Here is a 23,382-nt window from a genome sequence, read left to right on the forward strand (position 1 = left end):
AATTGTAAGGTTAGAATTCCAGGAGTAATGGAACTAGTAATTAAGATAGGACTACAAAATAAAAAGAAGGATAAAGTTGATGATGGGATGGACATCCTTGAAGGAAAAAGTATAAGAATGAGAGAGGACGGAGTTTAAAGAATAAGTACAGTAGGTTAAAAGGATATCAACAATAGCTGAAACAGAAAAAGGAAGTGGATAAGATCCAAAGGACAGGAGAAGAGCTCAATAGATTTAGTTACAATGATGAGAATAAGAAGGAATAAGTTTATAAAATATTTATGGATGATCAAAAAATTATGATTCATTTTCCAATAGCCTTATAATATTATTAAGGACTGCATGACAAAATTTTAGAATTTTTAGAGCTCGTTTGAGTGGTTTGTGCAAAAAGGTTAATTTCAAGGATTAAAATGTAATTTTTAATTTTGTGAGTTTTTACTTGGATTGGAAGGCCCAGGAGGGGCCCTGTGTTGTTGATGAGATATAGGTTGAGATATGTGATTTTAGAACTGTGATTTGAACTACTTTACAGGTTGGGTAGGTCTTAGGTACATGAGAGACTCTACCGGATTTTCGGCATAAATTAGGGTGTCCTTGTTTCTTTAAAATTTTTAATTTGGGTTAACACTGATAAATTTATAACATAATTATCTAGGTGATCGGAGTCATTCCTCCTTCTCCCCTCAGCCACTACAGTAGTTTCTAGTTAATCTGTGAGTAAAATATTAATTTTAATTATAATTTCAATATTATTATATGTTCAGGCATGTACATGCATCACTTATAAATATGTATCTATATAGTTAAACACTAGACACGTTTTATATAGCATTCTTAATTAATGAAGTGCCATGGATATTGTTTATGATAATTTGGAGCAGTGTGCGTGCGTTGGCGTGATCATGTTGTGTGGTAGTGGATATGGATAGGATGCGTAAATGTGGCTTGGGAGACACTCGCTGGGACCCAATCCTTTATGGATAAGTCGGGGTAGGCACGGCTCGAGATGATCTCGCTGGCTCCTACATTTGGTTTATCAAGCGAAAGTCCGGCTTGAGAGACACTCGCTGGCAGAGGTTGGATTAAGAGAGCTGTATAGGGGATCAGCTCCCATATATGTACTGTTTGAATATTATATGGGTGCGTGAGTGCTCCAAATTTACCTTTTTGCTGTTATGATGTAATGTGTATGAAAATTTTGATGGTATTACATTCCACTCCTTAGGATATATTAGCTCTAGGTAGCTATAGAAATTGTAGTTAAAATTGGTATTTTACTCTCTGAGTCGAACGCTCACTTCTGTTCACTTATTTTTCCAGGCTACAGGAGGAGTTCTTTTATAGAGCAATCTGCCTTCTTCCTTGTAGGTTTAACATCAGTTATTTAATTGTTTTACTATTCTAAATTTGAAATATAGAACTTCGCATGTGTTAGTAGTAGTATGGATCTTATTAGAAATTGTGTTAATTTAAATTTTTGAGATTAATAAATGAAGATTAGTATGATATTTAAACAATTTGTAAGTGATGGTATCAGGGTTGAGAGAGGCTCATTTAACTTCAGTTTTTTATGGTTATCGGGTTGGGTTGACTCGAATAAAAATATTTTATTTTATTTAATTTTATTTACATGTTGGGCCTAAGTTTTTTGGCCTTGGTTATGGATCTATGAATAGTAAGACTTACTACGGGCCTCGGGGGCTTTATACTGGCCCAAGTCTTAGTGCCTGTTCAGCCTATGGGATCGGGCTGTGACAGAAGTAATTACAGAATATTAAGCTTTCCAAGACCCAAATCCTCCTTGAAGAGTTTCCAACGGACACTTAATTCACCTGCTTGATTTCACTTTCCAGATTTCGCCATTCTTCCAAATCTTTTAAAGCTTGATCATTTGTTTTCTCCAAGTCAGCTAAAACATACTTCTTATTAGCAAGAATTTTCTCCTTCTGGGTAATTAAGAATTGAAATTGAGCCTCTACTTTTTCTGCTTATTTGGAAAGTCTTGAGAATTCAGTCTCCAAGAAACTTAGTTTCTTTTCTCTTTGTGCCAATCTTGCTTCAAGATCAGTGGTTTTCCCCGAAAGAGATGTTCTGTGAGCTTGAGCAGTTTTTGCAATAGTTGTAGCCACAGGAATACTCTCTTTTAATTCTACCAAGTGAGACAGAACCTACAATATATAAAATGTTAACAAAATCAGCAACAAATAATAGTTCATGCATAAAAACCTATAAACAAATGTCTATAAAACCATTACAAAACAGGTGGTAACTTGCTGTTGCTATTGAACATTACTCTTAATATCAAGTATTTATGATGTTAAAACTTGTGCTTTGTTTAGGAAATCATACAAGGAATGAAAGAAAATTACCTTTGGAAGAATCTTTGTCTCAGCAGCAATTGAAGGAGGCGGTGATGATAACTTGATAAGTTCTTGATCACTGGTGGGAGCAATAGTTTGAATGGGTTCTTTAGTCTGGTTCAAAGGTTTAGTTGTAAAGGAGTTTCAGTAAAGACTGAAAAAATGGAGTAATTTTTTAGAAATTTAACGCAACATATTAAGAGTTCGGGGGAGAGTTCTTACCCGAACTCAGTTTAAATTTTAACGCAACCCATTAAGAGCTCGGGGGAGAGTTCTTACCTGAACTCAGTCTAATCTTTAACGGAATACATTAAGAGATCGGGGGAGAGTTCTTACCTGAGTTTTCAACTTAAAATTCATAATACACTAAGAGATTGGGGGAGAATTCTTACCCGAGTTATCAACTTAAAATTCTTAATACACTAAGAGATTGGGGGGCGAATTCTTACTCGAGTTCTCGGACAAAATATTAATAAAATATGTAGAGATCGGGAGAGAGTTCTTACCTGAAATCCTCTGCCTAAATTTTAAACATAATACATTAAGAGATCGGGAGAGTGTTCTTACCTGAATTCTCTTAGTTCAAATCCAAACTAAAATATCACAACTTCAATGTTCGAATTAACCCCCAACAAAAACCCATTATACAACACTTATTCACTGACGGGTTATCTCATGTACTCGTGTTCTTAGGCAACCCAAAATAGTGAAACATCAAATATCCCTTTTATCCGCACAAAGGATTAACATTATCTTTCCACCCCTTAATTATCAATTTTAATTTATAAAGAGCACAACATTAAATCTGCTTACCCTCATTGAGGGACGAGGTGGGGTGCCTAACACCTTCCCCACCCGTATACGGACCTCGAACCTATAATATCTGTTTTCAAAGTGGTTCTAATCTTTACAAATGGTTTTCTTTAATTTCCCTCAAAATTAAAGTGGCGACTCCTAACTTTTCCCACTTTAGTGAGAATTCGTCCGGCGACCACAAAACCCTTGCGACAATATAAAATGTTTAGAAAATCAGCAACAAATAATAGTTCATGCATAAAAACCTATAAACAAACATCTATAACACCATTACAAAATAGGTGGTAACTTGCTATTGCTATTGAACATTACTCTTAATATCAAATATTTATGATGTTAAAACTTGTGCTTTGTTTAGGAAATCATACAAGGAAGGAAAGAAAATTACCTTTGGAAGAATCTTTGTCTCAGTAGCAATTGAAGGAGGCGGTGATGATGACTTGATAAGTTCTTGATCACTGGTGGGAGCAGTAGTTTGAATGGGTTCTTTAGTCTGGTTCAAAGGTTTAGTTGTAAAGGAGTTACAGTAACGACTGAAAAAATGGAGTAATTTTTTAGAAATTTTTTTACGAAAACTGAAATCTAAAATTTGAAAAACAATTTTAAATTTGGAACACAGTTTTCCTTCATAACAAAAGGAAATGTCCATTGAATATTAAAATATCGAGTTTTAGGTTGATCCGACCAAAAATTCTAGAGTTTGAAACTTGAGCAATATTATAAAACGTGGAGGTATCAAAGCCTCTTCTATATAAATGGACGGAATTACCTTTGGAAGAATCATTGTCTCAGCAGTCATTGAAGGAGGTGGCGATGACTTGATGACTTCTTGATCACTGGTGGCAGTAGTGGTTTGAATGGGTTCTTTAGTCTCCTTTAATGGTTTAGTTGTTAAAGGAGTTTCAATAACAGTTGGTGGTACAGCCACTAGCTCAGATAGTTTTGTACTAGCTACTTCTTTTTTAGGGTCACGGCTTAAGTGAGTCTAAAACACCATTACAAAACAGATGGTAACACTATTGAACATTATTCTTAACGTCAGGTATTTATGATGTTAAAACTTGTGCCTTGTTTAGGAAATCATACAAGGAAGGAAAGAAAATAGCTTGTTATTTTCGCCCCTTTTGTTTGGATGGGAGAAAAATGAATGTAATGAAATGAAAATTTTTTTCCTCATTCGAAAAGAAAAGAAAATAAAGAGGAGAAAGAAAATACATAAAAAATTTACAATTTTTTCCTCTATATTTCTACAAAGAAATTAATAATTGTGTCATAAATATCTATCATATTCCTTATAACAATGAATTAAAAATTGTAATAACCAATTATTATTCATTTTAATTGAATATTTTTTATGCAATATATTAATTTAATACTAATTTAATAAATAGACTCCATTTCTATGTAAGCAATGTACAAAGCGGACAGAATTACCTTTGGAAGAATCTTTGTCTCAGCAGTAATTGAAGGAGGCAGTGATGATGACTTGATGAGTTCTTGATCACTGGTGGGAGCAGTAGCTTGAATGGGTTCTTTAGTCTGGTTCAAAGGATTAGTTGTCAAGGAGTTTCAGTAACGACTGAAAAAATGGAGTAATTTTTGGACATTTTTTTACGAAAACTGAAATCTAAAATTTGAAAAACAATTTTAAATTTGGAAAACAGTTTTCCTTCATAACAAAAGGAAATGTCTATTCAATATTAAAATATCAAGTTTTAGGTTGATCCGACCAAAAATTCCAGAGTTTGAAACTTGAGCAATATTATAGAATGTGGAGGTATCAAAGCCTCTTCTATATAAATGGACAGAATTACCTTTGGAAGAATCATTGTCTTAGCAATCATTGAAGGAGGTGGCGATGACTTGATGACTTGATCACTGGTGGCAGTAGTAGTTTGAATGGGCTCTTTAGTCTCCTTCAATGGTTTAGTTGTTAAAGGAGTTTCAATAACAGTTGGTGGTACAGCCACTGGCTCAGATAGTTTTGTACTAGCTACTTCCTTTTTAGGGTCACTGCTTGAGTAAGTCTAAAACACCATTGCAAAACAGGTGATAACATCATGTTGCTATTGAACATTGTTCTTAACATCAAGTATTTATGATGTTAAAACTTGTGCTTTATTTAGGAAATCATATGAGGAAGGAGTTTCAGTAACAATGGAAGAAGAATTGGAGTAATTTTCCAGAAAATATTTTAAGAAAACTGAAAACTAAAATTTAGAAAACAGTTTTAAGTTATTTTTCATTGTTTTCTTTTATAACAAAAGATGTATTTTCCATTGTTTCTAATGAATGCAAAATAATATTTTCTATCATCAAAACTATATTATAATTTTTATTATGCTCAAAATTAAATGATTATTTAAGAAAACATTTACTTATAATTATAAAAAATTTAACCATATTATTATAACACATATTAAAGATTTCAAAAATAAAATTAATTTTTAAATATAATTTAGAATAATATATTTTTTAATTATGAAAACGTTATTTTTTAATTTTTATTAAAAAATTATTTTCTATTAGTGACAAATGAACTCGTTTTTCATGTTTTTCTTTTTATATTTCATAAAAAAAATGAAAATTAAAACTTCTTTAAAAAATAAAAAATAAAAATATGTTTTTCACAAATAAACAAGCTCTACTATTAATAGGGTTAAAAATGTAATAAAAACCTTTGCTTCAGTAGCCTTTTGTGATAAAGGAGATGCAGTTGCAGCCGCTGGCTCGGATTCATTTCTAGCAACTTCCTCCTCAGTGTAAACCCTTGAGCTGTATTGCTGGACATTATAAACAAGAACCTCAGCTTCAACCATAAGGCTATCTCCCACAAGATACCCTTCTGAAGGATTTTTTAATTTGCTAAGAGGAATGAAAGATGCGAAACCCCAACTCCAATTCATTCCCGATGCGTTGAATACAATTTGTTTTTGTGTATCTGCAAAACAGATATATATATAAACGGAAAAAAATGTTTATAGGCATTATGATTTATTTTATTTTTAAGTTAAAAAAAATTGAATTCTTTCATTTAAGATATGAAAATTGACTAAACGAAAACAATTGAATTGAATCCTTGTAAAAGTCTAGTTTCTAAATAGGAAAGGTATGATTTGGAGAGAATATTTTTCTAATTTGGGTGAAAGATATTTTTCACAATTAGATGAAAGATTTTTTTTATATATATTTAAAACTTCTATTTTAGTTCTTCTTTTATTGAGTGGAATGCCTGTTAGGATTAGATTTAGAGGACTAACACTATAAATAAAAAGTATTATACCAGTGCAACTCATAGACGGAGAAAAAGCATGGAGTCCAATCGGAAGACACCCATGTTACTGTTGTCAATATTGTGAAGGTAACCTTATAGTGTACTATATATGATGTATAAGTAGTGAATATATTGGTTATGTAAAGAGGGAAATGACACGAACAATCTATCATATTTACTATAAGTAGCATATGTGCATTGACTGTGTCATCTTTTGGGTGCATTTGGCTGAGGGGTAGTGATGAAAGTTTTGAGCTTATTGATGTGTTTTTATTATTTTAATAAGGGTATTTTATAAAAAAAAAATCCCAGAGCTTAGGCAAAATTCACTAGTTCTTCCCACTATTTCAATACCTAATAATTTAATTCTCAAATTTAAGTTTATTAACAAATTAGTCTTTTTATTCAAAATCAATAATTTCAGTAATTAAATTAGATAGAAAAGACATATTTACACACTTTGCTTGTATAATAAAAAATGAAAAAGAGAAACTATCTACTTAAAATAGAGAAATTATATAATATCATTGTGATTTCATGTAATTTCTTACAAGGAAGAACGTTAAGAGAGAGAGAGAGAGAGAGAGAGAGAGAGGGAGGAGAGAGATAAGATAGAGAGAAATGAAAAATATAATTTTAATATTTAAATTTATCATTAGAGTTTGACTTGATTTTAGCTATTGACTATAATGTAAACTCAGCTTCAATACACACCAAATGACTAATGTAACACCCCAAATTTTTATTATTTCTATGTATTTGATTTTTTATAAATTATTGGAATTTTTTAATTTATTGGAATTTTTTAATTTTTTTAAAGTGTTTGAAATTATTTCATTTTATTTATTTTATACATGATTTAGGTCCAATTGATAATTTTAGCATTTGATTTTCAAGTCTTAAATGATTTATTGGTGTTCGATATATATATATATATATATATATATATATATATATATATATATATATATATATACATATATTAATTTTTAATAAGTTAAAAGTATTTTATTTTTGCCTATTTAACTCTCCCCAATGGAAAAGAAAGAGAAAAAGAGAGATTGGGTAGTTAAGAGAGAGAGAGAGAGAGAGAGAGAGAGAGAGAGAGAGAGTCAATGGGTAGATTAAACATTCCACCTGCAATCCGCAACTCCCCCATTCTCTCTTCCCAATTTCACTTCCCACTCCACCTCCATTCATAGTTTTCGACTAGTGACACCACCATTAGCACCAACTCATGTCAATGAATCCATGGCACACAAAAAAAAGTGACGGTCAACGACGGAAATGGCAAGAATAGAAGGAGAGAATAATAATAATAATAATAATAATAATAATAATAATAATAATAATAATAATAATGCCACTAGAACGTTTTTCACATTTTCTCAATATTCCTGACATCGAACGTACACATCTCTACCAACAAAAGCTCCTCAATCTCTAGTTAACATTTTTTGGCCAACCCGGCCCCTAGACATCACTCAGAATGGCAGAATTAATGAGAGAAAATTGCGCTGTTATGATCTTTCTAGCACAATTCTGGTCAAACAACTAATCAAACAAGTGACCCGAGACCATCATCGGGATCCTTATGGCTCAAATGCCCCATTTTTGGCAAATGGTTAAGAATATCAAAAAGTAGAGTTTAGATTTGGCATTAGAGGCTCTTGGGCATTAGAAAGGTACCCTTGGATCAACGAAACCCTTTTGACGACCGAACAACAAATAAATCTAAACAACAAATAAATCTAACGTGTGCTTTATTTCTTTATGATTATATGCTTGTATAGTCACAACAAAATACACTCATAATATTATTTAATTAGCATATGTATAAAAAAATTATTACTCAAACAAATTGCTAGAACCATTATGAAGCCATTAAACTTGTAAAGCTTTGTCCATTTAGCTCATATCTTTTAATTGAGGTTGATTGAGGTCTTCATCTATTATTTTTTTTATCACATTGTCCTTTTTTAATTGCGGGTAAAAAATTGTTGTATACTTGTTGTGAATAGCAAATAACTATTGCTAAATAGCAGAAATGAGGATGCTCTATATTGTAGCTTTCTAGTGAGGGGCTCTCTTATGTTGGTTTTATTTGGCATGGAGATTTTATGAGGGTGGGGTTTGTTGATCCTATAGGTCTTTTCTGTTCTCTTTTTTCTTCAATAAATTTTATTTTTGCCTATCAAAAAAATGATAAAAAAATAATAAAAAAATTAGTAGATAAAAAAAAAAAAAATTAGTAGGTTGTCAAGATCTTTCTATAACTAGCTACTGCATCACTAAGAGACAGCATTTAGCTTGTTCAGTTTCAAACCGAATCGAAGTTGAAAAATCAAAAAATCAATTTCATGCAAAATACCAACTGAAAGTAAACTAAATTTGGAGAAGAACCTAATCAAACTAAATTTGATTCCGTTCAATCAGTTTGAACAAAATGCTATAGCGAGCAAACAATGTTGTTTTCAGTTTTTAGCAAGCAAAAACAATTCCCAATACCCGCTACACCACTATATCCAACTGTATACTCAATTATTGATTCACAAATCATAATAAAAATAAACAAAATTTCAAGAAATTACATACAAAACATCGATCCTCAAATCAAATCAAAAGTTAAAAAAAAAAAAAAAAACAATCTGAAAGAAAATCTAACAAGTTAAACCTAAGAAGTAAATCCCAAAAAAAAACCCATAAAACAATCCCCATTATTCTTTCAATTGCAGTACCCATGAAGAGATCAATCACAACACAATTACAAAACCAAGAAGAATCGCAGATCTGACGCAACCCATGAAGCAACACAAGAACAATGAGTAGAGGATATCTAGCGATATGAAGATATTTGGTGCAACCATGAACAACATAGCAACAATGAAGCTTGAATCTGAGCCTCTACAAAGAAGAAAAAGAAGCACTGAAGCAACATAGCACACAGTAGCACAGCACGAAGAACAAGAAGAAGAAGAAAAGGAGCTAAGGAGGAGGAGACGAAGGAGGGAGGAGAAACTGCAAGGAGAATTACAGAAAAGGAAGCATGTGGAGGAGGGAGGGTGTCTTCGAGTGTGCATAAGAATTAAGAAGAAGAAGAAGAAGAAGAAGAAGAAGGATATGAAAAAAAAAAAAAAAATGCTAGAGGGTGCAAGAAAGGAGTGATGGAAATTCGTAAATGGCACTTGTATACATGGCCAAAACAATGTAGTATTTAGACAATGGAGAAAATCGGTTTGGTTATTGCTTTTTTTTTTTAATTGAATTAACTTAATCGAATAAAAAAATTTAATTTTTCAAAAATCTATAATTGAACCAAACCGATTGGATTGAAAAATTGCATCGAATAAATCGAAGATCTTTCATATTAAATAAAAAACCACACAACCCTATCCATCACTGTCTCCACGTTTCCTTTGAAACAAAAGAATGGCTTCTCAAAACCCTAATCCTACATTCACTATATCCATAAATGCTCCTACCAAATTATGATTCCCTTTTGTATCTCTGCTCAAACCTGAACCTCAATCCTCATCTTCCAACCTCTTCCTATCATTGACATGCTTGACCTTAGTGAAAATCTCTTCCCTAACCCTCAAGAATACAATCGTTATAACCTTTCTACCCTGCCCAAGGCCACCGAGAAAGTATTGATCAAAATCCCTCCATGCCATTCTAATCTCATCAGACAAAATTACAATGTTGAGCTCATTTGTGGTGTTCATTTCTATTCTTCACCTGTTTTAGATTGATAACATCGTCATTGTTATTCTCGCTCAAGTTACTGATGAGATCTGTTTTTTGTTTGTTGAGGATGAGGCCGCAATAATACTAGATGATTCAAATCTCTTATTCATTGAAGGTATTGACGGGTTTGATCTAGCATCCAGTAAATATATATAAGGATGATTTGGATAAGATTAAGGTTCTTATGTTTAATTGTTCTTCTTGTTGAAGTCTTCAAGATAGGTTCTTTTTTGTGTGAAAATTTCTATATTTTTATTGGAGTTGCCTCAACTAGAATTAAGGTTTTGAGATATGGAATCAAAAGAAAGAAAAGCATGAAGTGGAACCTTGGGCTTGGATGGGGAAGTTGGAGATTTAATTGGCCTATTGGCCAAATAAATTCAAACCATTACGTTGGTTGCTGATTATACCCAAAACTTTTAATTTTGAACAATTTAATAATAACTTTCAAAATAAAAGAATTTTTATTCAAAATTCAAAAACTAATTTTGGGGATTTTGACTTTTAAATCTAAATTGCCATGAGGCATGTCATATCACATTTCTATTTTTTTATTTGATTCATGTCTCTCTCTCACCAAACAAAATAGTAGAATACTAAGTAAGCTTGATTGTTTAGAAGAGAGAGAGATGAATCAAATAAAAAAAAATTAGAAAATGTGACATAGCATGCCATATGGCAATCTAGGTGTAAAAAGTCAAAATCTCCACATTGGTTTTTGAATTTTGGATAAATATTTTTTAATTTTGAAAGTTATGATTAAATTATCCAAAATTAAAGGTTTTTACATAATCTGCAACCAAGGTAAAGGTTTTGGATTTATTTGGCCAAAAGGCCTAAATTTAAAAAAGCTTCTAGTAGGTAGATTTTGTTTGCACTCGTAAGAAAGAAATTATATTATGAATTGGTTATTCTATATAAATAAGTATACATGGAATAGCAAACTAATCATGAACTAACAATTAAGTTGTTTTGAGTCCTACTAAATTCAATTTTGTCTATGTGTTGAAAACATTTTTTTTTAAATATAACTACCTCTTTATACTTAATTATCCTTTCATTATTCGTTTGTCATTCTATGTTAAATACTGGCATGGAATCACAAATATACTATATAATTTCTCCTTATAAGAGGACTATTAGAAACTAGTAGAATAAATAAATAATTATTATTTTATTATTTTTTAATATTGTTAACTTATTTAATTATTTTTTATTCTCACCCTCTAAAAAGGATTAACGTGACAAAAAAATGCAAACAAAAGGGCTGAATAGACCTCAATTGAAAAATAAATCTTCTAGTTCAAGGGTTCCAAATGGGTTGAACCTAAAAAAAAATAAAAAAATAAACCTAATTTCTTTCTTTCCCTCTCCCATCTCTCTATCTAGAATTCTTGACGTTAATGATGGAAGTATAAGTTAGGGAGGAAATTGTATAGTTGCAACGTCAGCACATCTTGTTTGATGAATCATCAATAAAGTTGCTTATTTGGATAAGGATAGATAAGAGATTATATATATCTATTGCTTAGCAAATTAGAGTACCTTTTCTGACTGTGGACCTGCTATTGATTTGATTAACAACTGCCAAGCTAAATTTTACTTCCGTACTCCATCCTTCCGGCAAATTTTTTCGATAAGCAACTTCCAGGTATATTGACAAATAATTCACATTGTTTCCTTTGGGGTAAATAGCCAAACGCCTGCCAAACAACAAATAGAAACAATTTTTCACGAACACAAGTGAACACACCCAAAAATAAATAAATAAATAAATAAAAATAAAGAATACCATTTACAACCACCAGCAGAGAAATCTTCTGAATACACTTTTTCTGTCTTTTTGGAAAACTCGTTAATTCTCCATGTGAATTTAAATGGAGCAGCATTGCACATCGCTTTGCCTTCTGCATAATGCAATTGATAATAATAATAATAATAATAATAATAATAATAATAATAATAATAATAATATCACACAATCAATAGTCTTAAGAAAAAAAAAAAAGAAAAAGTTCAAAGTTTTAAGTTTGAATTTTAAATGAACTGAAATTAATAAAAAAATTATGAAAAAAAGAAAAGCCCATATAAATAATCCAAATTGTTCTAATTGTATAAAATATTTCAGATAATATAAAATTTCTCTACTGTGTTTTCAGGATTAAAATAACAAATAAGGAAATTGTTTACGAAGCAATTTGATTTGATATGATCAAACTAAGAACAACATATATTCTGTAAAAAAAAAAACTAAGAAAAACATAAATACCTGCCATGACTTAATGACTATTGGCAAAATCCAAGTTCTTGAAAATAGTATGCTCATTAGCTTCGAAGCATATATATATATATATATATAGAAGCCTTAATTTCTTGATAATTTGTCTTCCATATTCTGACCCATTTCTTAATTTTCAATGTTCATGATTCCTTTCTTTTCCTTTGCATTGATATGAAGGAATTTCTTTTCCAATATTCCTTTCTTCCTTTTTGCTTCATTCGGTGCTTTTCTTTGTTATTGCCTAATAGAATTGAATTAAATTGAATATATGGGAATTTTTATAAAATAAAATCATATTTTTCATAATTTCCATTTCTTTTAAAATAATTTATTTTTTAACTTATAAAATTTGAATTATAGCAATAATTAATGTGCTCTTCAAAAAATGAAAACTAGCTAGCTAAATGGAACTCTATTAAAGTTTTTTTTTTTTTTTTTTTGCATTTTTTAGATTTTATTTGTAAATATATTTCCATATTAAATTTTTCATATATTAATTTTCAATAATATCCACATTTATATCGTGATATTTTAATGGAAGTTAAATTATATATTAGCTTTATAAAAAAAATGAAAGGTTAAGAATTCTATATATCTTATAGTTTTGTGAAATATTTTGGAAACTTTTCTCTCTTTTTTATCAAATTTCTTTAAAATTTTATTAAAAAAATAAAAGGCAATTATATATATATATATATATATATATATATATATATATATATATATATATATATATATATATATATATATATATATATATATATCCAATTATATCCAATTCTTTTTGTTTTAACAATTGTAGCTTAAATATAAAAGTTAATTGCAATTGTAACCCATAGCCAAAATTGAATTTAGGGACAGTTGACATGGAATCCAACTCAGCAAAAATATTATTATTTTACTAGTAGGCCTAATGATATTTGCATCATAATGGTTAAAAAAAAAATCTAAACATTTCTTTTTTTTTTTTTTTAGTTTTAATCTAATTTAAAGGTTTGTATTAACTATAGACAATTGATCAATTTTGATTTAAATTAATCAAAATTAAAGTTAGAAATAATATTTTATTCTTGATAAATCAAAAGAATATGTAAGTGTAAATTCTATATCATAATTATATTTATTTGCACATTAAAATAATTGTATAGGGTTTACATGTGTATTTTAATTCCGGGTTAATTAATAAGTATGCTATTATTGCTGAGAAAAGTACACTATGTATTATCACGCTTTTATTATTAAGTCCTATATATATATATATATATATATATATATATATATATATATATATATATATATATATGAATATATTGTTGCAATTCAAGACTAATGCTTCCATGTCGTTAGCACTTTAATGACAAAATGGTAATAACATTAAATATTGCTGACTAAGCGCTTAGCAAGAAAAAAAATTGACGTTGTGCTAAAGGTTATTTAATGTCAATGCCACGTCAAATATATGTAAGCACCACATCAACAATTTTAATAACATTGTTTATTTTGTCATTTAAGTACAAAAGGTTGAAAGTACACTTTTTACATTGCAAAAAAAAAAAAATAATAATAAGTTTAGGTTCAGGTCTTAAATTGTAAAATGGCAAAACTATATGGTACTTAAGTGTACTTTTCCTTTTTATTTATATATAAATCCTCAATTTTAATAGACTAGTTATTAAATATTATAATTAATATCTTTGCCCCTATTTCTCCCTCTCTTTCTCTGTCTTCCTCACTTCATGTCTTTGGCTCTCTCTCTCTCTCTCTCTTTCTCTCTCTATTTGTATCTCTCTCTATCTCTCACTTCCTTTTTCCTTCTTTCCCTTTTAATGTGGCCCAACCGTAACTATACGAGTTGTTCAAGTAGTATTAAAAAGTTATCGTTCCCTTGAAGAGTTGTGTTATAAATTGAATTTTTGATATAAAAATATATTAATCTAAACTAAACAATTAATTAAATAAAAAGATTGGGGATTAAAATGTATATTTGCAAATTTAGTAAAGAAATTGCTTGAACAGAAATTTTCACTAAAGTTATGAGAAATAAATTGAGCAAAATGAAATATGGCAAGAACAAAGTAACAAGCAATTAAAAATAATTAACAATCAACAATGGTAAAGGTGATTTCAGAGTTATGGGGTTCGTATTTAAACTATTTTAGGATTTTGATTGGTTTGTCAAACATATAAAAATTATGTGTTTTAAGAAAATTAATTCTCAAATCTTTTGAAAACTCTTTTGAGTGAGACAAATAGTGTCTTGATTAATTAAATCCTACTTTCGCGGAGTTTAAAATTAACCAAGACCCATTAGGTTCCTTAATCAATCTATTAATCCTCTTAATACTTAGTCTATTTCTAGATATAAGTTAATTAAGTCAAATTTTTTAATTATTTATCACTGAGTATTCTCCTTTCGGTACTTCAACCAAGGATTAAGAACATAACTTAATAGGATCCTACACTAAACATGTCATTAGGCACATAAGAAATTGATAAAATTTCATAATAACCATAAAATCTAAACTAACCAGCTCAAATCTGCAAAATATCTTAAATATTACATACCCAATTCCAGAATCTTAAAATACTACTCACTATCCATGTTTAGTATAAGAGATTCTAAGTTAAAGAGGAAATAAATCATGAAAATAAACTAAAACTGAAGAAACCTAGTAGAAGAAGTGTAAAAAAGGGTGAAAAAAGAAGAAGAAGAATCCAATTTCAATCCAAAAATGGTAAGTGTGTCACACCTTACCCCTCCGTAAGACATAACATGTTCCCGTAGTATACATAATGAATTATCAAATTTCACCTACTGATAACCCATTAAATGCACTACAAGGGATTTTAAATAATTTTTTTATATCTTTTTACAGTAGTGAGCACTTTTGACAGGTTTTAAAACTTTTTACTCAAAGTTAAATTACATAACAAATCTGCAATATCAATAGATTCTATAAAAATTTCGGCAGAGTGCCATCTGTATTTTGAACAAAACAGTTCTTCAAAAACCTGTAAAAAAACACTTCCAATATATTTGTTTCAATTCCGAACTCCAATAATAGTTCAACTCAAATCAATTTTCACAACCCAATTCAACTCAATTTTAGCAATTTCAACAAAAATAAAATACAACTAACTAAGTAATTTAAAAGCTGAGATAAGAGAATTATAATATAATATTTTTACAGGCCAAAATAATTTATAACTTTAGTTTACAACTGCTCAAGACCAAGTACAATATATACATACAGTTCACATACATTATAATAAAATTATAAGGAAGTGGTATACTCAATATACCCGGCAAAATCCCAAAAGTGTAGTACAAGCAACCTATTCTGCTGCTTTATCTGTCTGTCTACCTGCGACAGCAATGAAAAAGCTATCGCTGAGCCAATGTCTCAGTGGTGCATAACATTAAGAAAATGCAATTTAAAATCATAAACCTTAAATTACATAAACTGTGGATACTTAAAATCATAGTTAATTTCAAAAGATAGAGAATGTCATAAAAAATTAAATTCCATTTCACATTGTCTCAATAAATACTAATAAATCACACACACAACTTAATCATGATTCCAAAGTCCAATTTATCCCAAAAGCCAATGGCTAATGAGGAATAACATAGCTAGCTAGCAATTATATGAGTACCCTTCCTATTCGTCCTCAACTGGCACACACCTCAACACTTCAGCCAGAGAGGGGATTCAAAGCCAATTCGTCCCACTAGACAAGCTAGCGAGGAATTCAATCAAATATACATGATAGCTGTGGTTTCAAACCATTTGCAATATTTTTCAAGCAAAAAGTATCCATCAAATTTCATTCAAACAAATTTTCCACAATTTAACCAATAACATACAAATTGTCATAATTTATTTCAAGTGAAAATTCAAAAGAAAAAACTGTTGTGCACAAATCTATAATGAGTAGCCTCTTGGCCTTGACTCAGTGGTTCTTTCCTCTTCCCCGAGTCTTTGTTAACTGAAACACACAATTTAAAGTGTTTCAATACTCATTTAAATTGTTTCTAATAATAAGGTTCAATAATTAAATTTTATTAATACTATTACTTTCATTAGTCAACCTATAACGTTGACCTTTGATGCACTCTAAGGGAGTCAATTTTAATGTTCCCAATTTGTCACATTTTATAGTCTCTAAGTATTGGTATATATTACTAATTTCATTTTAAAGCTTATTGCATTTTATTGCCATTTTTTAGATTTTATATGCTAGATTGCTCTAGCTAAATGTTTTGTTTTCCTTGGTTTTTAGGTTCTTGTCAAAAGAGCAAAATTATAGATTTATGTCTTAGTGACATTTTGACACTAATTTCATATCATTTAGAGTTTTCTGGACCAAGTTATGGTCATTTTATTATTGTTGGTCAAATTGCCTTTTTATTGTGAACTTAGGTCATTTTTAGGTCATCTCCAATTCGGGCAGGTTTTATACCCAAACTTGTGCAAGTATTTTGACTTGCTTATGGTCATTTTTAGGTTTGGTGGTCTTAACCAAAATTGTAGCCCTATGTCTAAGCTTTCCAACGATATAAATTTTAGGTCATTTGGACCTGTGTACAAGGAGTTATGGCCATTTTCATAAATACTGTTCAATTAGTCAAATTTCAGAGTTGCAATGTTACCAATATGGATTAAGTCAGTTTTCATGTCACTTTCGGATAGAATTTAGGTCTACTTTCTTCATAAAAGTTAGCCTATTTTGTGTCTAGTTTTGCTTCCAATTGGCCTCATACCAATTGGGGTCACAATTTCACACTTACAGCTCAATTTAGCTACTGCCCTTGTATACTTCCCTCAAGACCAATCACATACATTTTTACTTGGTAAATCTCATACCAATTCTGATTTGGTATGGTACCAAATCCATTCCTCACTTCACATTATAGTTAATTTGGGTAGTATATAACCAATTGACAATACACCAATTACACTTCCAATTCACAAAATCCAATTCTAACAATATATACACATAATCACTACTGACCATTACATATAAATTCACTACTAAATTACATACACATTTCGCAATCTTTAAGATCACAATTCATCAAATAACTTCATGAATTCAAGCATTCATCAAAAAGTCTCAAGGCTGCCGAATTGCTCCAAAATGGAAAAGTTTCCCATAATTGCTTCAACACTAATTTTTCACTTGCTCAATCATTACTTACACAAAAAGTTAACTTGCTAACACCTTAAATCACATTAATCAACATTAATTCTCCACAATACATGTAAGAATAGTTCATTAAATATACAATTCCATGGTTGTCCACTTAAGCAATTACACAGAAATTTTCAAATTCAAAATCAATTTCCAATTCAAGTGCTCAACTTTAACATACACCTATAATTAACCTATTAGAACTTTTATTTACTTCAAACATCATCAATTCTCATCAAATTCATGTGAAAACAATTCAAAGCCCTTTAATCACCATGGCTGCCAAAAATGGAGCACCTCCATAACTTATCCAAACCTTCAATTCCTTCCATAAATCAACTCACCACAACACCAACACAAACTTTAACAAAGAAAGGAAGAAAAATGGGACACGTACCTCAAATTGAACTTGTTAAACTTCTTCAAATCTCTCCCTTTTTGCTCCCAAAATGCTGCCCAAGGTGTGTACTTCAACTTCAATGAAGAAAACTTGATGTTTGGATGGCTTGATCTTGAGTGGATGAAGCTCCACACATGGGATAGCAATGGAGTTTCTTTGGAATGAAATGGGTTTGGTAATTTGAAGATGAAATGAGGAAGAAGAAGTGAAGTGGCCAGCCTTGTCTTTATGTGCTTTTTATTCTTCACTTAGTGGAGCACTAAGTCTAATTAAGCATTTAATTAATCTAAGTTTCCATAATTATAATTAATACCCTAATTTCTCACTATTTACATTTCATTTCTAATTTTCATTTTTCATAGGGTTTTCAAACTTTAATTTCATTTATTTTTCATGGACATTTAGGTCAAAAGCCAACTTAGGGTGTCAATTGATTAAAATACCCATATTCGGTTTGTATTCATAATTTTTCAATAACACCGATTTTTGTTAGTTTCTCAATTTTTCATTTTTCTTTGTACTAATTAATTAAATTTTCTTCGACATTTTCTAAGTCAATTATACCACAATAGATGTTTGTTTAAGTCTCAAAAATATTTCCTAGGGTTCCCCGCGGTCCAGGGCTAGTCAACGGTCCTCGCCGCAACTTCCCAGTGAGGTCACCCATCGCTAGGGTTTTTGGCTCGTTTAACTTAATCACATTTCATTGCTCTTATTTTTCCTTTGTTTTTATTTTATTTTCCTCTATTGTATTTCATTATCTTATTTCTCTTCACTAACATTTAAGTATAATTCTAGGCATTCTAACTGTCCGGACAGACATCGGTCACCGAAACAGTAGAACGCATTACCGAATATAGGGGTGTTATAATTCTCTCCCCCTTAAAATAAATTTCTTCTCAAAATTTTACCTGGTATTAGTCTCTGAACAACTGTGGGTGCTGTCTCCTCATGTACTCTTCACATTCCCAAGTAGCTTCCTTGCTTGAATGATGGTTCCACAGCACTTTCACTAGTGGTATCTGCTTGTTCCTCAGCTGTTTCACCTCATATGCCAGAATCTCTATATGTTCTTCCTCATATGAGAGGTCTGGATTTACCTCAATCTCTTCTACTGGTAGAACATGAGATGGGTCAGATCTGCACCTCCTTAACATGAACACATGGAAGACACTGTGTATCCTTTTTAACTCTGGAGGTAATGCCAACCGATATGCCAAGGGACCCACTCTCTCCAGAACCTTATATGGTCCGATAAAGCGAGGACTTAGTTTCCCCTTTCTGCCAAATCTCATAATCCTCTTCCGAGGGGAGACTTTGAGGAATACCTTATCACCCACTGCATATTCAATATCCCTTCTCTTCAGATCAATATAGGACTTCTGACGGTCTGATGTAGCCTTGAGTCAATTTCTGATCAATCTGATCTTTTCCTCTATTTGCTAAACAATTTCTGGCCCAATCATCTTTCTTTCACCTACTTCATCCCAACATAGGGGAGTTCTGCACTTTCTGCCATACAAATCTTCATATGGAGGCATCCCAATGCTTGATTGGTAGCTGTTGTTATAAGCAAACTCAATCAAAGGCTAGTGTGTATCCCAACTACCTTCAAACTCAATCACACAAGCTCGTAGCATATCCTCCAAGATCTAAATTATTCTCTCAGACTGGCCATCTGTCTATGGGTGGAATGCCGTGCTGAAGTTCAATCTAGTTCCTAGGGCTCTCTGAAGACTACCCTAGAATCTAGAAGTGAACCTAGGATCTCTGTCTAATACAATCGATACTGGCATCCCATGTAGTCTCACTCTCTCATCAAGGTACAGTTTGGCCAATCTCTCCAAACTATAATCCATTCGGACTGGCAGAAAGTGAGCAGACTTGGTCAGTCTGTCAACTATGACCCATACTGCATCATGGCTCTTCTGTGTCCTCGAAAGTCTCATAACAAAATCCATAGTTATTCATTCCCATTTCCACTCAGGTACTGGCAATGAATGTAATAAACTAGCTGGTACTTGATGTTCTGCCTTCACTTGCTGACAAGTTAGGCATTTGGAGACAAAATTAGCTGCATCTCTTTTCATACCCATCCACCAATAATGCTCTTTCAGCCCTCTGTACATTTTAGTTCCACTAGAGTGCATAGTAAAAGGAGACTCATGTGCTTCCTTCATAATGATCTGTCTCAATTCCACATCATTAGGAATGCACATTCTGCCCTGATGTAGTAGCAAACCATCATCTCTCACAGAAAATTCAAGTTTCTTGCCCTGCCGGACTTCTTCTAGTAGCTTCTGATATTTCTCATCATTCTGAGCAGTCATTTTAATTTGATCTATCAGTACTGGTTTCATTTGCCATGCAACTGCTGTCTGTCCCTCATCACCAACCTCCAAACTGGCATACAATACTTTGAACTCATGTACCATGGACAAAGGAGAAACTTTGAGACTTGCCATAATCTTACGACTTAAGGCGTCAGCCACTACATTAGCTTTCCCTGGCTGATAGTCTATTAGACAATCATACTCTTTAATCAGTTCTAACCATCTCCTCTGTCTCAAATTCAATTCCTTCTGGGTGCCCAAGTACTTCAAGCTCTTGTGATCTGTGTAGATATAACACTTCTCACCATATAAGTAGTGTCTCCAGATCTTCAGAGCAAATACAATAGCTGCTAGCTCCAAGTCATGTGTCGGATAGTTCCTCTCATGCGGTTTTAGCTAGCGTGATGCATAAGCAATGACATTCCGATCTTGCATCAGTACATAGCCTACCCCATTATGAGAAGCATCACTATAAACTGTGTATTCTTTACCCGGGGTAGATAAAGTAAGGACTGAAGCTTCAGTCAAACACTTCTTCAACTCATTAAAACTCTGCTGGCATTTATCCGTCCACTAAAATTTCACATCTTTCCGAAGTAGCTTGGTCAGTGGAGAAGCCAACATAGAAAACCCTTTCACAAATCGACGGTAGTATCCAGCTAAACTCAGAAAACTACGGACTTTTGTAATATTCCTGGGCGGCTTCCAATTAAAGATAGCTTCTATTTTACTGGAATCTACCTTGATCGCTTCAGCTGACACAATATGTCCTAAGAAAGAGATTTCCTTTAGCCAAAATTCACATTTCGATAATTTGGGGTATAGCTGTTTCTCCCTCAAAGTCTGTAGCATAATGCACAAATGTCTGTCATGTTCCTCTGTATTTCTCGAATATATCAAAATGTCATCAATAAACACCACCACAAACTGGTCGAGATATGGTCTGAAGATAGTGTTCATCAGATCTATAAAAACAGCTGGAGCATTAGTTAACCTGAATGGCATTACTAGAAACTCATAATGGCCATATCGAGTTCTGAAAGCAATTTTTGGAATACTCTGCTCTTGCACTTTCAACTGATAATAACCAGATCGCAAATCAATTTTGGAGAACACAGCTGCACCCTTCAACTGATTAAACAGGTCATCAATGCGAGGCAATAGATATCTGTTCTTTATTATCACCTTATTCAACTGCCGGTAGTCAATAAATAAGTGGAGAGTGCCATCTTTCTTCTTAACAAATAATATTGGCACTCCCCAAGGTGACACACTAGGGCAGATGAAGCCCTTTTCAAGTAGTTCCTGAAACTATACCTTCAACTCCTTCAATTCTGCTGGTGCCATTTTATATGGTGTTATGGAAATTGGATCCACACCAGGCATAACATCAAGCTTAAACTGCACTTCTCTTTCGAGAGGTAATCTTGGCAACTCATTAGGAAACACATCTGGAAAGTCACATACTGTAGGGATGTCCCTCAATGCTGGGCTCCCCACTTGAGTGTCTACCATATGTGCCAAGTATGCTTCACACCCCTTTTTGATCATTTTTCTAGCTTATATAGCCGAAATGATGTTTGATGGCAATAACTGCCTCTCCCCGTATATTACCACATCACTGTACTGAGGGAGACCAAAAGTAATTGTCTTTAGTCTACAGTCAATCATGGTATGATGCCTGGCTAACCAATCCATGCCCAAGATGATATCCTAATCTCTGAAGGGCATTTCAATGAGATCAGACAGAAAAGTATGTCCTTGGATCACCAAAGGACAATCCCTATACATTCTATTGACCCTGACCTTTTGTCCTAGTGGACTTGTTACTAGCACCTCAAAGTCCATTTTTGTACACGGAACAGCAATGCAATCAATGATGCTAGCACTCATATAGGAGTGGGTAGAACCCGGATCAAATAACACAAACACATCTTGATTAAAAGTTAAGAAGGTACCAGCCACAATATCAGATGTCTCAGCCTCTTCTCTCTGTCTCATTGTGTAGACTCTGGTTGGAGCACTACCTTGCTCTGACTGATTCACTATGCCTTAGCTGCCTGATGGACTACCTCTACCCCTGCCTCTACCTCTGCTAGCTGGTTGTGAACCTCTGGTGGCAGGATTCTGAACTTGTTAGTAGTATGCCCTAGAGCATATCATTTAGTATGTATCTTGCACATGTTTTTATTAATAAAAGGCATTTTCACTTTTCCGTTTACATAATATATTTATGTGTAATAGAAAAGGTCCATTAATATTTTGTTAGAAATTATATTCTTAAGTTGTTAAGAATATGAGTGACAGTATTTCTAGTACAAAGTATCATAAATAGGTTCACAATCAAGGATACTTCACAATAAGGACATGACTTATCCAGAAAGATTGTATTCATGTTTGTTCCCAAGTTATTTATATGAGATATAAATAAGATGGAATGGTGAGTCTCATGCCATATGACAAACATGATAGGCACTTATACATGATAAGTAGGCCGAACCAGTGACACTTATGACAAGCACTTGGAGTTTACTCTTATCAATGCATTGTCATAAATCATATCAGTGCATCTAATCTTTGGACCTGAGATAGCACAATTATCTTATATATAGGTGGTTTGAGTTTGATACTGCTTTCATACTTGTACTGTGTATAGGTATATGGGCATGTGTTGGCTCCTACTAGTTATATATGGAGGTAGGTGTTGATCAAGATGGAATCTATTCCTCTAAATAAATAGGGATAAAATCCTATGTTCATTTAATTGTTCTTGAAGTTTCAAGTTCCTGGCCAGGACAGATAGATTTAATCAGAAAAGAGTTTCTGATGAGAAAATCTTTTAATCAAGAACTGAAATTAAAAGAGAACATAATATTCATAGTAAATAGGGTTTGACATAAACCATGACTCCAGCTTGAATTGGGATTTTGTAACAGGGAGATTCTAGTGCATGGTAACATATGATTATAAGT

General features: G+C 32.0%; 2 protein-coding genes across 3 annotated transcripts; both read right to left on the reverse strand.

Annotated features, from left to right (window-relative positions):
* Positions 1-2,196: 2,196 nt before the first annotated feature.
* LOC131178726 (uncharacterized) lies at positions 2,197-5,384 on the reverse strand. Of its 2 annotated transcripts, none has more exons than XM_058144306.1 (4): positions 4,994-5,384; positions 4,614-4,718; positions 3,949-4,164; positions 2,197-3,672 (listed from the first exon to the last, which is right to left on the reverse strand). In XM_058144306.1, the coding sequence occupies exons 1-4, from the start codon at positions 5,021-5,023 to the stop codon at positions 3,508-3,510; spliced, it is 516 nt and encodes a 171-aa protein (XP_058000289.1). In that variant the 5' UTR covers positions 5,024-5,384; the 3' UTR covers positions 2,197-3,507. The 2 variants fall into 2 exon arrangements, with proteins under 2 accessions (XP_058000289.1, XP_058000291.1); XM_058144308.1 differs by having other exon boundaries at positions 3,949-4,053; positions 4,994-5,383.
* A 422-nt stretch (positions 5,385-5,806) lies between these two features.
* LOC131183030 (ubiquitin C-terminal hydrolase 12-like) lies at positions 5,807-12,525 on the reverse strand. Its single transcript, XM_058152747.1, has 4 exons — positions 12,470-12,525; positions 11,993-12,107; positions 11,746-11,903; positions 5,807-6,120 (listed from the first exon to the last, which is right to left on the reverse strand). The coding sequence occupies exons 1-4, from the start codon at positions 12,474-12,476 to the stop codon at positions 5,807-5,809; spliced, it is 594 nt and encodes a 197-aa protein (XP_058008730.1). The 5' UTR covers positions 12,477-12,525.
* Between the last annotated feature and the right edge of the window lie 10,857 nt (positions 12,526-23,382).

This window comes from Hevea brasiliensis, chromosome 1 (assembly GCF_030052815.1).
Source record: "Hevea brasiliensis isolate MT/VB/25A 57/8 chromosome 1, ASM3005281v1, whole genome shotgun sequence".
Lineage (NCBI taxonomy): Eukaryota > Viridiplantae > Streptophyta > Magnoliopsida > Malpighiales > Euphorbiaceae > Hevea > Hevea brasiliensis.